General features: G+C 40.6%; 1 protein-coding gene across 2 annotated transcripts; it reads right to left on the bottom strand.

Annotated features, from left to right (window-relative positions):
- Nucleotides 1-803: 803 nt before the first annotated feature.
- tfap2c (transcription factor AP-2 gamma (activating enhancer binding protein 2 gamma)) lies at nt 804-16,954 on the bottom strand. Of its 2 annotated transcripts, none has more exons than XM_039015277.1 (7): nt 16,919-16,954; nt 12,570-13,028; nt 12,304-12,355; nt 9,335-9,557; nt 5,358-5,476; nt 1,442-1,583; nt 804-1,098 (listed from the first exon to the last, which is right to left on the bottom strand). In XM_039015277.1, the coding sequence occupies exons 1-7, from the start codon at nt 16,952-16,954 to the stop codon at nt 804-806; spliced, it is 1,326 nt and encodes a 441-aa protein (XP_038871205.1). The 2 variants fall into 2 exon arrangements, with proteins under 2 accessions (XP_038871205.1, XP_038871204.1); XM_039015276.1 differs by lacking the exon at nt 16,919-16,954 and adding an exon at nt 14,167-14,214.
- Nucleotides 16,955-18,493: the final 1,539 nt, after the last annotated feature.

The following is an 18,493-nucleotide window of genomic DNA, read 5'->3' as shown; positions in this document are numbered from 1 at the left end:
ACCAATGGGCAATATGTGTACTTAAAGACAGGGTTCAAAGTAGCAAAGAGCCCATTGCCTTTTGTCACAGCCCACAAGTAACCATCCGGTATCAAACACTGAGTAACCATCCCTGATCCAACACTGAATGGCTGCTATTGCAAATCGCCTTTAAGGTTTCTGGGGAAAACAGACAAACAGGCTTTTTTCCAGACCTACTAAAAAAACTCCCATGAAAAAAACACAATAACACTGTACCCATTGAAGTCATTTTGAAAATTCAAGCAACGAATAAAAAACAAATGAAGTGGATTTTCTTCTCTTCCGTAGAAAAAAAGTGTCCTTTGGTAAGTCCAATGGGAACTGAGCACCGCGGAAGAGACACAGGAAATCAGAGGCTTTGCCTCCAGACAGAAGAGGGGAAAAAAGCTGAAAAGAATTCACAGCCACAGCAACCCATCTTGAAATGATGTCCTCTAGGGAAACAACAAAGTCTGCTTTCTGTTCCTTGCCCCATGTCAACTAAGTCCAGACCCTTTGGCTGTGCACAGTTTAAGCACCCACTACTACAGTAGGCACCAAGGTAGGTCGATCTCGCATTGAAAGCAGCCCAAAGGTGGTAGCCGGGCAAAAGCAGTGTTATTTGAGAAACTAAACTTGTAAACATTGGCCATAACGGGGTAAAATGTTCAATTCAACTGGGTGGATACACAAAAAAATCTAGAATCGTAATCATACAGATCATTTTCGCTTCTAAATATCGATGTCAAAGAAGTCCAAAGGGGAAAGGGGGGGGCTGTACAGTCCAACAGGATAGTATTTCCTCATTTCCTGTGCTTCTCCATTTTGTCAGAGGCTTTGCTACCGTTGTCGGAGGAGCCCTGCGTGTCGCTGCCCGAGCTCAGGTACATTTTGTCCACCTGTTTGAGGGCCTCATTCAGGTAGTTCTGGAGGGAGGTCATGGCGGCGCAGATGGCTGGCGAGCCGAAGCCGTGGGTGATGAGGCTGAAGTGGGTCAGGCAGCCCTGGATGCCCTGATCCAGGATGGGCGCCGGCCGCGTGTTCCCCAGAGGCGAACGGTCCTGAGTCAGCAGATCGGTGAACTCTTTACAGATTTGCCTGGTGAAAAAAAGATGACAGAAATGTTGATAGCGAAATGTACATGGCCCAGACATGGACCACTGGATTTATATCTAGTTGACAATGATCCAATCAGAGAAGTACACGGTTTCATGTTGACACTATGAAATTGGGAGGTCTCAAAGGTAGCATAGTTATCAAGATGTTTTATAAGTCAAGAGCAGATTGAAAACTACAGAAATATTTTTTGAAAAACGTTGAAAACCGAGTCAAAACTTCACATACCTGCAAAACCCTGCAGGGCTTTTATGTAAATTACATCCCTTAATTTGGAGGAGAGAGAGAGAGATAGAGAGAGACAGAAAGACAGAGAGACACTCACTTAGCAGCAAGGAGCATGTTCTTGCGGGAGTTGACCTCATTACGTTCCACGTGTGGTCGACCAAGGTATTCAGCGATGGCCTTTGCCGGGAACTCTGTCTCACACGAGTAGCCAAAATCCCTTGCTAAGTGAACGGCTTCTCCTATAAAGACAAAGACACAGTTTGAAAATTCCACAAACAGATGCAAAATAAGACACCAAAACTCTTATCTAGGAGACCGAAATGCAAATGTGGTCTTGCTGACATACCACAGCCCACAGGGGCACTATATGTAGATAGTGGAACAGTACAAGGAACAATAATCAGTCGTGCTCAGTCTCTTAGCTCGGGGGAAGACAAGCCACTGAGGGTGAATGTATCCCATCTTCAGGGGGGACTTCCTGCATGGTCTTTAATGGGCTGATGTGGCTAACTGCACCCGGACGGCCTGTAGCACCAAACAGAGTCACTTATTGATAAACATGCACATCACATGTGGAATGTAGCAATTCAGAAACGCTAGGCTTTAAGGCCAGTTGGCCCTCCTGGCAAGTGGAACACGTGATAACCAGCCTTGATTCAGACTTTGAAGGTCTCTAAATAACACCGGCCCCGAGTCATTCTCCTGCACCCATTTATAGGGATTAGGGATAAGAGGGGAAAATGAAATCACACGTGGCTATGAGCGGTTAGACGTGATTAAATTAATACTGGGCACACAACTATGCGTCATTGTTTAGACATTGTCTAGCCAAGGTATGACTGATGAGGGCGTCAAAGATGGGATTCATAAATAAACGGAGGTGACTATTCTGCCTCAAAACAACGAACGAATCTAGACAAGAGACATCTTCATGAAATACTTCATGAGAGGAGATGGGCAGGGCCGTTGCTACATACAGTTGAAGTCGGAAGTTTACATACACTTAGGTTGGAGTCATTAAAACTCGTTTTTCAACCACTCCACAAATTTCATGTTAACAAACTATAGTTTTGGCAAGTCAGTTAGGATATCTAATTTGTGCATGACACAAGTAATTTTTCCAACAATTGTTTACAGACAGAATATTTCACTTATAATTCACTGTACCACAATTCCAGTGGGTCAGAAATGTACATACACTAAGTTGACTGTGCCTTTAAACAGCTTGTAAAATTCCATAAAATGATGTAATGGCTTTAGAAGCTTCTGATAGGCTAATTGACATAATTTGAGTCAATTGGAGGTGTACCTGTGGAAGGAATTTCAAGGCCTACCTTCAAATTCAGTGCCTCTTTGCTTGGCATCATGGAAAAATCAAAAGAAATAGACCTGTTTGCCCTTAATGACCGTCGTTATGTTTGGAGGGAAAAGGGGGAGGCTTGCAAGCCGAAGACCACCATCCCAACCGTGAAGCACGGGGGTGGCAGCATCATGTTGTGGGGGTGCTTTGCTGCAGGAGGGACTGGTGCACTTCCCACAATAGATGGCATCATGAGGAGGGAAATTATGTGGATATATTGAAGCAACATCTCAAGACATCAGTCAGGAAGTTAAAGCTTGGTCGCAAATGCTCACAGAACGGGACCGTCGAGTGCTGAAGCGCGTAGCGTGTAAAAATCGTCTGTCCTCAATTGCAAAAATAGAACTGTTTGGCCATAATGACCATCGTTATGTTTGGAGGAGAAAGGGGGAAGCTTGCAAGCCAAAGAACACCATCCAAACTGTGAAGCACAGGGGTGGCAGCATCATGTTGTGGAGGTGCTTTGCTGCAGGAGGGACTGGTGCACTTCACAAAATAGATGGCTTCATGAGGCAGGAAAATTATGTGGATATATTGAAGCAACATCTCAAGACATCAGTCAGGAAGTTAAAGCTTGGTCGCAAATGCTCACAGAACGGGACCGTCGAGTGCTGAAGCGCGTAGCGTGTAAAAATCGTCTGTCCTCAGTTGCAACACAATACCGAGATCCAAAATTCCTCTGGAAGCAACGTCAGCACAAGAACTGATTGTCGGGAGCTTCATGAAATGGGTTTCCATGGCCGAGCAGCCGCACACAAACATAAGATCAAAATGCGCAATGTCAAGCGTCGGCTGGAGTGGTATAAAGCTCACCGCTATTGGACTCTGGAGCAGTGGAAACGTGTTCCCTGGAGTGATGAATCACGCTTCACCATCTGGCAGTCCGACGGACAAATCTGTGCTTGGCGGATGCCAGGAGGATGCTACCTGCCCCAATGCATAGTGCCAACTGTCAAGTTTGGTGGTGGAGGAATAGTGGTCTGGGGCTGTTTTTCATGGTTCGGGCTAGGCCCCTTAGTTCCAGTGAAGGGAAATCTTAACGCAACAGCATACAATGAAATGCTAGACGATTCTGTGCTTCCAACTTTGTGGCAACAGTTTGGGGAAGGCCCTTTCCTGTTTCAACATGACAATGCCCCCGTACAAAGCGAGGTCCATACAGAAATGGTTTGTCGAGATCGGTGTGGAAGAACTTGACTGGCCTGTATAGAGCCCTGACCTCAACCCCATAGAACACCTTTGGGATGAATTGGAACACCGACTGCGAGCCAGGCCTAATCACCCAACATCAGTGCCCGAACTCACTAATGCTCTTGTGGCTGAATGGAAGCATGTCCCCTCAGCAATGTTCCAACATCTAGTGGAAAGCCTTCCCAGAAGAGGGGAGGCTGTTATAGCATGATTTTGGAATGAGATGTTTGACGAGCACGTGTCCACATACTTTTGGCCATGTATTGTATCATATTAACATGGCATAAGTCATGGCAAAATGTGTAGAATTGCAGGAAATGTGCTTTTAAAACTGAAAACATTTATCCCGACCCTATGGCAAAATGTGTAGAATTGCAGGAAATTAGCTGTGAAACGGCAACGTTTTTCCCCCTCTGTAAAGCATTTGTTTACCTATTGTTAATACAATACTTTTTCTGATAACAGATCCCTCTGTTATATTTTTTAATTCCAGTGCTGAGTTAACGTGAATTAATGTGTATCGGCTAATTGTATAGCTAATAGACTATGTGTTTGTAGATCGACTGAGGTGAATGACGCTACAGTACCCAATGTGATAATGGCTTGGCTAATTTGAGTTTTTTTGCCATTCTCCAAATAGCATTTTAGAGTTATTCAATTGTATAGAAAACCCCACCCACACCAACACACACTCACACACATTAAAACTCACACCCTGGCTACAGCTCTGGAGATGTGTACTGTGTGGTGATTTCACATGTTCCCTTTACATCTTTGAAGAGTTTGTGTGATCTGTAAGACAGGAAGGTTACAAGCTACACATTTCTTTGGTCATGTGTGTCGTATTAGATAGTGTCACAGCCGTAAAAGACAGGCCTGGACTCGATAAAGTTTCAGGGCTATTCTCGTGCTCTTCGGTCGTGCCAGCTTCTTGATAACCTCAAAATATCACCAAGACAGTCAGTGTGGATAACGTCAACGCTGCCTTGATATTCAAAGACAGAGGAATACCAGCAAGAACTCAAACATCAGATTGGTCACAGCCATTTTGACCAAAAAGGAAGAAATTACAAGAAAAGTACTAGCCACTGTTACTATATACTATATACAGCCAGTATTATAGTAATACTGTCACAGTAGCTTAGGGATCTCAACTTTTCTGTTTATCATAGTAATACTGTATAATGAATAGATAGATGGTAGAAACAACCATGGGTGTAAGCAACGGTGTCTCATCACCATCTCAGACAACTTAATCAGATATTGCTGATCACATCTCTCCGTGCATAATATGTGCAATAATCAATTCAATTGACAGACCATTTTTTGACGAGCCAGCTTGTTCAAAGAGTAAAGATGGAGATGAATTCTATGCATTGTATTTCTATGGTGTTATATGTTGTGACCACTCTGGGGCACATTTACCACAGTTTAAGTTTGAAGAGGAAATTGAGCGGCGTACCTTCTACCAGTGCAGTTAACAGGGTGACATTAGCAGCCTTTCTCCTTCCAGCGGGCAGGTTGAGCCCAATCTTGTCCAGCTTCTCTCTCAATGACCGGCCACCATTTTTAGACTTGGCTCTGTAGGAAAAATAGCGTCATCATTAATTGACAATATGTAAGCTTTCTTATAATCTCTCTCTCTCTCTTTTCTCTCTCAGAAATGTCCTTGTTTTTAAAAGAAAAGCAAACATGTTTGTCCATTAAAATAACATAAAAACAATCAGAAATGCACTGTAGACATTGTTAATGTTGTAAATGACTATTGTAGCTGGAAATGGCAGATTTTTAATGGAATATCTACATAGGTGTACAGAGGCCCATTATCAGCAACCATCACTCCTGTGTTGAAAATCTGTTTCCAGCTACAATATTCAGTTACAACATTAACAATGTCTACACTGTATTTCTGATCAATTTGATGTTATTTTACTGGACAAAAAAGTGCTTTTCTTTCAAAACCAAGGACATTTCTAAGTGACCCTAAACTTTTGAACGGTAGTGTATATACAGTTAAAGTCGGAAGTTTACATACACTTAGGTTGGAGTCATTAAAACTCGTTCTTCCACCACTCCCCAAATTTCTTGTTAACAAACTATAGTTTTGGCAAGCCGGTTAGGACATCTACTTTGTGCATGACACAAGTAATTTTCCCAACAATTGTTTAGAGACTAGATTATTTCACTTATAATTCACTGTCTCACAATTCCAGTGGGTCAGAAGTTTGCATACACTAAGTTGACTGTGCACTTCACAAAATAGATGGCATCATGAGGCAGGAAAATGTGTGGATACATTGAAGCAACATCTCAAGACATCAGTCAGGAAGTTAAAGCTTGGTCGCAAATGGGTCTTCCAAATGGACAATGACCCCCAAGCATACTTCCAAAGTTGTGGCAAAATGGCTTAAGGACAACAAAGTCAAGGTATTGGAGTGGCCATCACAAAGCCCTGACCTCCATCCTATAGAAAATGTGTGGACAGAACTGAAAAAGCGTGTGCGAGCAAGGAGGCCTACAAACTGACTCAGTTACACCAGCTCTGTCAGGAGGAATGGACCAAAATTCACCCAACTTATTGTGGGAAGCTTGTGGAAGGCTACACGAAACGTTTGACCCAAGTTAAACAATTTAAAGGAAATGCTACCAAACACTAATTGAGTGTATGTAAACTTCTGACCCACTGGGAATGTGATGAAAGAAATAAAAGCTGAAATAAATCATTCTCTCTACTATTATTCTGACATTTCACATTCTTACAATAAAGTGGTGATCCTAACTGACCTAAGACATGGAATTTTTACTGGGATTAAATGTCAGGAATTGTGAAAACTGAGTTCAAATGTATTTGGCTCAGGTGTATGTAAACTTCTGACTTCAACTGTATGTATATGTATATATACATATATTATGTATATTATTATGTATATTATCTTTTTGGGGGAGCAAACTTAATATACTTTAAAATGACTGAAACCAAATAGAAACTGTGTAGAAATGATAATGGACCTACATTCATACAGTTTCTTGACTGTGTCCAGCTCGCCAAATAATCACTAATATGAAATCTAGACAGTCAGGGAACATTTTTAGTGCGGCCCTCCGGGCATCTTTGAAGACCGAATGTGGCCCCCAGGGCAAAATGAGTTTGACAAATCTACTCTGAATTTAGAATTTAGCATGTTCCATTCTATAGGCTATTTGTGGTGGAATGGTTTTTCTATAAAGCACAGAGACAGCAACTCCAGACTTCCTGTCACCCTAAATCTAGACTTCCTGTCACCCTAACTCCAGACTTCCTGTCACCCTAAATCTAGACTTCCTGTCACCCTAAATCTAGACTTCCTGTCACCCTAACTCCAGACTTCCTGTCACCCTAAATCTAGACTTCCTGTCACCCTAACTCCAGACTTCCTGTCACCCTAACTCCAGACTTCCTATCACCCTAACTCCAGACTTCCTGTCACCCTAACTCCAGACTTCCTGTCACCCTAAATCTAGACTTCCTGTCACCCTAACTCCAGAATTCCTGTCACCCTAACTCCAGACTTCCTGTCACCCTAAATCTAGACTTCCTGTCACCCTAACTCCAGACTTCCTGTCACCCTAACTCCAGACTTCCTGTCACCCTAACTCCAGACTTCCTGTCACCCTAACTCCAGACTTCCTGTCACCCTAAATCTAGACTTCCTGTCACCCTAACTCCAGACTTCCTGTCACCCTAACTCCAGACTTCCTGTCACCCTAACTCCAGGCTTCCTGTCACTTTGAGAGAGCATAGCAGTGAAAGGCCCATCCCTGAAGGAGGCCTCATCATACACTTTTGAAAACAAATAAATCAAACGAAAAAGAGCCTCCAATACCCTTCCTGACCTAAAAATAAATAAAACACTGACACAAATTATGCTTTTCCCGCCTTAAGCACATAGCAGGGAAATCACACACACACACACGATTAATTTTTCCGCATGACTGATTGGCAGGCTTCGCTCCCTCTTTGGTGGGTGAGAGAGACAGCGTCTTTGGGGAGGCATGTGTGTGACTGCCTCCCTCTCTCCACAGCCCCCACTCTATCCTATCGCTTCATGACCTACTTAACCGTGTCTCAGTGTGTGTGTGTGTGTATGTGTGTGAGAGAGGCGTTTAACGTCTGTGGCACTGGCAGGGGCACATGGGAAGTGAGAAACATGCCTTCCCAGCAGAAACAGGCAGGGGCCCTGGTCAGAATCCCATAGTCCCTCAACAGACTGCCTGCTGACATATGGGGCACAAGGTCAACTACTCAGCAGCAATTAAAATAGCCCTGCAACCCCCCTGAACACACACTCTGTCTCTCTCGCGCTCTCTTATACTGGTGCTAACTACTCTGATGTAACCTTTCCCCAAAGCAAAGTAGCAGGAATTGCAGAGTATACAAAAAGGTAGTCAAGATGCTTTCAACCACACAATTACTGAAGAGGAACAGCTGCTTTTAGAGAACCCCTTTTTTACGTATCCGTCAACGTTGCTTTACTGACCTACTGTCTGTCTATGAACCAGGTCGCAACTTTTCTTCACACTACAGACCTGCAACTGATACCAAGCTTTCATTAGTTTAGTATCCAGCAGCACCCTGAAGCACTGTGCCTTCAATACCCCTTCACTTATTCCAAATTTTGTTGTGTTACAGCCTGAATTCAAAATGGACAAAAATAGATTTTTTTGTATCACCCGTCTATACAAAATGCCCCTTAATGACAACGTGAAAACATGCTTTTAGAAATGTTAGTAAATGTATTGAAAATACATAAATATGTCATTTAATCTAGCATGCACACCCCTGAGTCAACACATCTGAAGTAGCTCACTATTTAAAAAAATATTTTTATATTCTAAAAACCTGTTTTTGCTTTGTCATTATGGGGTATTGTGTGTAGATTGATGAGTTGTATTTTTTTTTAAATCCATTTTAGAATAAGGCCGCATGGTAACAAAATGTGGAAAAAGTCAAGGGGTCTGAATACTTTTCGATTGCACTGTACATCTGTAGCTCACTAACTATAGAACAGCAGCATTATCCAACTTACCAGGGACATCTCTCGGAGACATGCATGTAATGTTTTGTATGGACATCTCTCCATGATTTCCTAAATATACCAAATCAGCTAGACCAAAATCAGTGATCCTTTGAGCTTCTGTCAACCATATTTTAACAGACTAGATGTTGGCCATTGTTCACAATTGCATCCAATGAAAAAACAGTAACACCTGCCATTATAATGCATTATGATGCAGTTATAATGCATTTGTTTATTTAAACCTTTGGGGTAACACTTTACCAGGTATAGCACATTATGATTGATGTTATATTGCTTTGCAAGACCTGTCATAAGCATGTTTAACACCCCTAAAATGTCTTATAACCATCTCATTATGGAATCATATTGTGTGGATACTGACCTACGTAGGACTCCCCCCAGCAAAGAGGCGTTGAGGCATTCGGGAGGAGACAGACGCCGCTGCACCTCTGCCACAGTCACCTTGTACTTGGAGGTGGAGCTGAGAAGCGAGAGACGTCCAGGCACTGAGCAGAACACCTCGGTGGGGTTGGACACCATGCCTAACAGGGACTCCTTCTGGAAGGGCAGGCCCAATGAGTTGCCCTTGGGGAGGGACACGGGGCCTGGGGACGGGGTGGAGAGAGAGGAGAGGTTAGTATGAGTGTTGGTTAATAATCTTAATAATGTTAAGAGAAATGATAATGAAAGGAAAAGTACGAGGAAAAGTTGGAGTATCAAGGTTAATGTAGAGTATCTTTACTGTCCCATTGGAAATGATGGTTTGCAGAGAGGATAGACAGACATTAGACAACATTATTGGACTTTATGGAGGCTGTGCTGCATTGTAAACATGTTATGGGTGAAGAGACTGTTTCTTTGACAAATTCCTAGAAAATGTTTAGTTTTTTAAAAGGATTTGATTCATCAAGACTGGCTGCATTTGCCGACAGTTGTAAAAATCCCTCTCCACTGTCTGTTGCCGCCCCACAGTGCAGCTTGGATTCCAACTTTAACATGCTTTCTCTTATAATAAACTGTGAAATGTAACATCATCATAATGATTTGTAAAAAAATCTATATAACTCATAATTATTACATGTAAAGAACAAACCTGTTTCCTTTGCGGAAGCCAAGATACACACCATAAGTGGCCATTCACTAGATAACTATGATGAACTAGTGTGTTTTTCACCAACAGTCATTCCTGAGGTTTCACAGCTAAAAGTCCCCTCATTCCTACCACCCACTGACATGACATCCATACGCATACACAACTCTTCCATGCTACTTCACAGAGAGTCCCTTCTCCCCTGCCTTGCCGTAGACCAACCCTGTCGCTACTTCTAATTGAGTGACTAAAATAAAGACTTGTTTTACAGAAACATGGCCCAAATTGGATGACCATTTTGGATCAAACGTTCAATGGTCTGTAGCTTCTAATCGAGTGAATAATAAGAACCTAACCTAAAAACTTCTGTTGTACTGCAACAGGGCCCAAACTGGCAAACTGGGTGGTCATTTTAGATCAAAACTTCAAGGGTCAAACCACACAAGTCACACCCAGACAAACATACAAGTACACTACATATACCTTCGTCCTCACCCGCAAGAATGCCCCCCTCATAATAAGTCCTCTGTAAGCGATCAAGGTTTCTGCCCCCTCGTAGTCCTAGTACTGAGACAAGAATCACAAAGGGGGACAAAATTACAATTTAGAGCTCATCTATAGGGTACAAGGCTAAGAGTGAGGTATTGCTGCCGCCGTTTACAAGAATGTAGGCTACCCACAGTCTGACCTTGAGTGGAAGATCAATAAAGTGAGCCAGCACACACTGTAACGAAGACTATATGTCCTTTATCGTGCTGTACAACTTGCTACCTCCTTAATATTGTATGTTTTTTATTGGATTGTCGAATTGATTTAAAACGAATCATCAAAAATGTCCAACAATTTAATACAATCCAAAATGGCTGCCATTAAAAAAAATATGCAAAACAAAGCATTAATACCATTTAGGTAGCTTTAACACAAATGCTTATACTGTAGCTGAATTTAATATTTTATTCAAGCTTTCAACTGCCTAAAAAAAATGGCCATCAAAAATCCGGCAGATTTTTGTACTAATTTTGTTTATTTGTGCTAAAAATACAAATAAATATGTGTGCATGCACGTTAGGCTATTCATTCTAAATAATGTTTACTATACATTTTTTGCACTGTATCAGTCTCATAATTCATCCTGTGAAGCAAGCAGTTTAGCATTATACATGTAGGCTTTATTACAGAAAATACATTAACTATTCTTTACCGTTCTTGCCAATGTTGCAAAGGACATACCATTCACACAAACTCTCACATGTGTCACCCACCACATCACAATAATGTTATCTACCGTCACAGTTCCTGAACATGTATGTTCACAGTGATGTTGTTTTAACAAATCTCACTAACATCTATTATCAATTTACTACTAATATGATAACCATGAATTCACTATCTACAATTCATTAATCTATACATTCATTCGGTTACAAAGGTGGTGCAGAATTTCAAATCAACGCACAAAATGACTGAATGAAAGACTGCTGAGGGTAGGGCCTACTAGATAACACTGAATCCTCCTCATTCAAAATATTTCATGTCCCAACAAATTACTGAATTGTCCTTCACATGCAAGGAGGATGCCACACCCCAGCTAAAGCTGGTTCTGCAGAAAGTCAGCCAGCGAGTCTCAAGAAGAGCAACGACCCATTGGACTGCTTTCAACTGGAATTCAAAAGGAGTCGAATGCACCAGCTTAGACCTCTAAAGACTTTCCAAAGCGCTCCCTCTCCCTCTCTCTCAATGCAGTATTTCAACGGTTGCACAATGTCCTCAGTCCCATCTTGTCAGCTATAGGCTGCCATTTTGAAAAGGTTATTTTTCTGATGTTCTATTCAAACAACCTCAGCACAGGAATCCACAGAGGACCAAACTAGGTTTAGCTAAGTGAACCTCATGACTACTGGGATTATCAACGTATGTACCAACAAGTACAACTATCATCCTTTCCTACTAAGATTTTCTATCATCAAATGCAAAGACATGTCACTGTACAAATAATTGCTAAATATTTGTAGAAGTAGAATTTTCCAGGTATGTACTTAGTAACACGCAATCTCAGCTATGGAGTAAATGTAAACAGCTCTCAATGTTTCTCTATTGCATTCTTGTTACCTGTTGCACACCAATTTCTGGCACTGTGCCCTTATACATCAAGCATGTGTAACTCACAAACCAGGAAGGGAATATTGTCTTGAAATTGTGAAAGCATTTCTCATATGTCAATATATTGTAGGCTACATATTTGGAAAGTAAAATAAACCCACCTTTTTTGATGACTGTCTGATCTGCCATTATAATACTGTGGTCATCTACATGCTGAAAAATAAGTAAAAAAAGCAATATGTAATACTTATTCTTAGAATAATAATTAAGGGAGTTAGTTATGAAATATGACATTTCCATTCCATTCATGACAATAAAAGCATGCCTTTCCTTTGCAAGTCTATTTAGTTTTAGCCTGACCATTGTTTTAGACAGCATGCCTCATTCAATTTCACTCAGACAACAAAGTCACAATCAAATCACTCACTTGAACATCATCCAGGCCATGGCCCATTTCATGCAGTCCTATGTTATCACCAATGATGGTTGACTCAATGCTATGGGCGTGAGGCGGTAACAGCTCTGGCCGACGGAAGCCTTCTCTCCTCAAGCCGGACGAGCCGCCGTCCAGGCCCAGAATCTGGCTCGCGAGTCCGCTTCGCGAATGAGGTCCCAGTCCTTCTTGACCATGTCGCCCCGGCCATGACTGCTGTTGGTTAGAGGACGACTGGTGTATGGAGTTGATGTTGAAAGGGTCGCCGAGGTGTGAGTAGGGGTCACTAGACTGGGGGTATGATATAGGCTGGTATGGAGGCGGGAAGTACGGGGGTTGGAAGTCTGAGTTGGCGGAGTGGGAGAGGGACGGTGACGGGCTGTAAATGTGCTGGCTCACTGCGGGGAGGTGAGGTAACCGGGGGTTCCCATTGCTACTCCCGTCGTGCCTTTCCTGGGGACAGAAGAGATACCTTAGTTTAGGTTGATAATGATATAGGGATAAATTATAATATATTGTGCCCCATGTCAATTAGACAAATCCGTAGTGAATCAACAGTCCTCAACAGAATTTATTGGAAAGACAACTATGTTGACAGCTAAGCCTGATGCAGACGTCAATATTTATTTTTCACCATCGATTAGGAAAACATTTGGTGAAAGGTTTTACACATTCATGCATAATATGTCGAGGCCGAAATGTTATTTCAGTACACAATTATCAGACGAAGGCTGCTTAGAACAGCCTTGAAAAGGAAGATATGGTTTCACAATTCAAAGTAAAAATGCATATTTTGTTGCACAGAAAAATAACTAAAATAATCTTCTTATTTCTGATAGCATGCAATCTATGTGGACTGTTGTGATATTGCTGTTACCACATCACCTCTCAAAAGACAGTCTGGAGGGGACTATTTTACTACCCTTATGGCCTATATTATTATGAATAATAATAACAATAATAACAACAATACTTTGGTAATTGTAATGATTTACAATAACCTGACTCAGCTCAGAACAATAGGCCTGCCTAAGTAAATCAAAATGCTTTATACTATCACCTAAATCCAACTCAAGTAACACAAAATATACTTTATTTAACACAAAATGAAATGTTATTTATTGAAATCAAACCACATGTCGTCAGTAGCCAATGCACTGGTCGAGATACTGGGGAAAGAGTAACCCATCTAGAATAGCCTATATACAACTTATAATGTTACATTAAGAAACATATTTAGGCTACTATTCAAAGAAGAAAGAAAAAACATTTATGCTAATGCGCTTGAACTTACACTCGACAATAAAAATAGCATCAGATAACCACTGATCTTTCTTATTCAAAATATGCTTCATAGTTATAACCATTTCCCATGAAAATAATTTTCTTTCCGTCAAGCTTTTATCAAGTAGTGTGTCTAAAAGGGATTGCCGCGCAACAAAGATATATAAACAAAAAGTCTACCCATTAAACACGCGATAAAGCGATGGGGCGCATGAGGGCCACAATATTTTTTATGAAATAATGTTCTTTCTGTTTTTCTAACCTTGTTGAAACGTAATGCCGTGCGGTTTGTGCAGCTAAAACTCACCTCACAGTCATCCTCGTACTTCACGTTATCTGCTAGTTTCCACAGCATAGTTTCTGACAGACAAAAGCTTAAACCAAGAAGGTTGACCAGGTAAATTGGTGGTCGTCTCCGAGTTAATCCAGGTGGGAAACAAAGTAAGACTGTAGACCACTTCCTAGAAATCACGAATAGACTTATTCAACTCGAGTGGGGCTGCGGTTCCTTGAAGCGCACTGACTTTGGAGCGTAGCTTACTGACGTTTGAGCGTGATTCGGGCGGATATCAACATAAGTCTTAACAGCAACTATGAGTGAAAACAGTTTTTCAAGCAAGATCCCTTCCAGTCCGACGCGGTAAGGAGTTACGCAGTGACTATGGGACGCAGCGCTGAATATATGAAACTCGACTCCCTCTGACGGACAAAGTGATGATATTCAAACCTTTGCTCTTTACAGAATCCGCTTGAAAGTATATGTACTATATTTCATAGGTTAGATATTTTTAGGGGGCGTGCCTTTGTCGTGATGTCATCTTGAATATGGCAGAAGCCAACGTTTGCTGATTGGTTATTATTGGAATAAGGAGCCAATCATATTGCTGTCCGTCTGCAGTTGCTCTCTTGACAAAAACATTATAGGCATATACTTTCGATAATAATATTTTATTATTATTATGCTATTATTGGTCATTGTGGCCGAATAACTGAATGCAGAATATTGCATAGCCTATAATAATATCATAGTTAGAAACCTTGATTTAAAAATCCTGTAAGTGATAACAATAGCCTATGAATGTACTCGAGAAAATTGATATTTTTTAGCCATGTTAAGTTGACAATAAGATCTTCAATAGAAATTTGCAAAACAATAGCCTACGAAAAGGCTTTAAACATGCATTAGCCAATTTCGCTAAAAGCTAGACTCCTTAGTTGAAACAATAACGCCCCCCCCCCCCCCTCCATGATATAAGAATTATAGTTTTAACCATGTTTTGAGGCTATACCGTGTTTGTTTACATTTACGTTGTTTACAAACACTGGAGAAAAAAAGCGTATATTTGTGGTTCTGATGGGTTCTGACAGTTGAACTAAGCTCGCGATGCATTTATAGGTTATATTCTTCAAGAATCAATGGGTCAAAAATGGATCTAGGATTCCAGCTTTAATTTAATAAAGCAAGAGTCAACGCGCTCATTTAAAATATTCCGATTTCCATCCTAAACATTTTAAATAATTGACACCTAGACTACTTATACGTACTTAAAAAGGAATAGCTGCATTTCGGGGCTTTACCTTGACGTTTGGTACCTTCAAAACCTTAAAGCCCCAAGGCTTAAAAGCATAGTTCTTCTTCAAACCACTAAGCACCAGGCATCTTAACGAAAATCTCCCCCTTAGAGCTTCATTAACATTTTTGGTGGAGCATTGCAATGTCCAAAATAAAGGTGCCCTTGATGTTTATATATGCATAACTTCACGCAAAACAGGAGTTATAGCCTATTTTAAAGACCATATTTGTGTTTTTCTTTTTGTTGTTTCCAATATCATTGTGAAATATGATGTACCCTATAGATACAGCAGCTAGTTAAGCTAAGGGTTTGAATAATTTTCTGTCTGATAATTGTTAATATGCATGGAGAAACAATACACGTGTCTTTATCGTTGTTTTGGGAATGCTTAATAATGATTCGACGCCTGGGAAACAATAACGATTGGGGAAGATCAGCTCATCCATGAACGACGCAGTGGCTTTAAGCTGCGTGTGCTTCTTCTGAGCGTGTTAAGATATGAACCAGAAATGAATGCTCACTAATTAAGGGATCTTTACATCGCGGTGGCAGAGAGTAAATGAGGTTAGACACGCAAGAATTGCCTAGCCGTTGTGTTTTGAACAGGGTTTTTTTATCATGTCAATGACAATCATGGCAATGCCAATTCGTTTAAACAAGAACTCTTGACAGAATATCCCTTTTTAAAGTAGGCCTAAATTGTTATCCATAAAGGCAATTAGTTACAAATGTTAGGCTTCACGTGGGCCGTGTGGTTTAGCGTAAATATGAAATCCTCTTTCAAAATAGAACAAACACGTAGGTGAATTCTGCAAAAATTCTGTCACACTGAAGAAGCTAAACTCATGTAGTATATATAGTCTATGTTTGACTATATTCAGAGACAAATTACCAATTTTGATGGACATGCAATATCAATGTAACAGATTTTCTATTAATAGTCTAATATTATTTAGGCTACTAATTTATTAGTGTAGCCTATATATTATTATTTGAAAAGGTGCACATTTGGTCTAGGCTATAGGCTACTGAGTATTGTGAGACATAATGTTCTTGAAACGAATATTGTTTATCAGAAAACCAGTTGCCAGTATGAACTTCCAATCTGAGTTGACGTTGGTTCTATATTTTTAAATCATACACGATATGTAATGACCAAGGTGTATGGCAAATGTAGGCCTATGACTATCTCTTCTGCACGGCTTTAACCTCCGAAGTCGTGAGCACCCGAGTATTTCAATAGATCAACGTTATAGGGTCTATTATCATAATTATTGGTTTAATAATAATAATTCATTGAAATGGTATATTTAGCAATAGTAAAGCCACTATCAAGGGCCGCGCAGTAGCCTAGTACAAACGACCACAAGGTCCTAAAAACCTGTAACCTACAATTAATGTAACGTGCTGACTTATTAGGTCGAAAGATAGATAAGTAATAGTCATAATCATTTTAAATAAAAAGCAAAACATGCATTTGCTTACCCGCCAGTCTGATTCGAGCCTCTCGAGTAAAGACATCTGTGAGGATCGCGGTATAATTCCAGTGGAGAGGCTATGAAAGAGGGAATTCGCAAGTCTATATTACTGACTTCACCTGTTCTCTTGGAATGCGCATGCGCCCTGCATGGTAATGCACCTGAGTGAAACCCTATGCACATTCCTGTGATAGGCCTAGTCTAAGGTTGTTCGACTTCCCTACATATCTCTGCAATTACATTGCAGTTGAATCTACACATTCGAGGGTAGCCAAAACGACGCTTATGGAAGTGTATCTTCATAGAATAAACGCATTTAAACCATCAGAGGAGCTTCTGAATAGCCAATAGGTTTATTTATTTTAGTTTCTTTCCATTTCAATTAACTACAGTTACATTTTCTTTTCCAATGTGTTTTGTGGATTCCTTAGGCCTAAAATACTAGACACTCAATTGATCCAGTCTCATATAAACGTTAAACGTATTTTAGCCTATCGTAAACTTGTGTAGGGTAGGCCTAATTATTAACACAATACAGAAAGGTCGCTGGTTGGAATACCCTCGCCGACTAGGTGAGAAATCTGTCGATGTGCCCATGAGCAATACACTTAACCATAATTGCTCGTAAATCACTCTGGATACGAGTCTGCGAAATGACTAAAATGTCAAATGTACAGAGATTCAAATATGTATCCTGAAATAGTGGCAACTCCAAAGCCTAGTGCCAGAGGATAACCAAAACTCTTCATTACACAGGATAGCTTGCAGCGAAATACCGAGCATTTCCGCCTACAACATCAAGAGAGGTGCATTGATGCGTTCCAAGTCTCGTTCAACGAACGACTGAAGGCTTATACGGCTAGCCTTTACATCCACTGTGACAAAGTAATGACTTAGGGGAATAAATGCATGGTCGCTCTATTTTATTTGATCCATCTTTAAGGAATACATGAAGATGCGTATGAACATACAGTAACTGTAAAAAAAAACAAAAAAAAAACGGGATAATTAACAAAACATTTACAAGATAGAAATGACAAGGGCAAAGACTATCTAATTTATTTACTTGAACGGGAAACAATTTCCCCAATGTGACTTTTTCTAGAGGTCATAGGTGGCATTTGCACAATCGTTGGCAAAAGAGCTGATATGATTGGTCAAGACCAATTAGTGAAAAAAAAGATCAGAATTGGTCTACCTGCGTAAACGCAGCTGCATATCCTAAATTAGTTGACTCTAGCCATCTGCAGAGTAGAATTCCAGAGGTCTGTCTACTCTACACTAAGTAGATTCTAAAGGCAAAGTTAAACCTCTGCTGCCATCTTGTGGCTTGACTCAATTATTAAAGTCAAGCACATCTTCTTCTGCGCTATCAATGTTTCCTTCACACTTTTGTGTGACCCTAAAATACATATTTGCACTCCATTTTGGGTACATTTCACACTTTAATGGTGTGTCCTAGAATAAAAAATAATGTAATATTATTTTAATATGAATTGAAATATAAAGCAAAAGCTTTAACTCCAACACAAACCTGAAAACACAGAACATGAGACACGGCAGTAATTTGGGGATATAACTA

The sequence above is a fragment of the Salvelinus namaycush genome, chromosome 20, assembly GCF_016432855.1.
Source record: "Salvelinus namaycush isolate Seneca chromosome 20, SaNama_1.0, whole genome shotgun sequence".
Lineage (NCBI taxonomy): Eukaryota > Metazoa > Chordata > Actinopteri > Salmoniformes > Salmonidae > Salvelinus > Salvelinus namaycush.
Note: the sequence above shows the minus strand (reverse complement) of the source record. Positions and strands in the feature narration are given on the sequence as shown.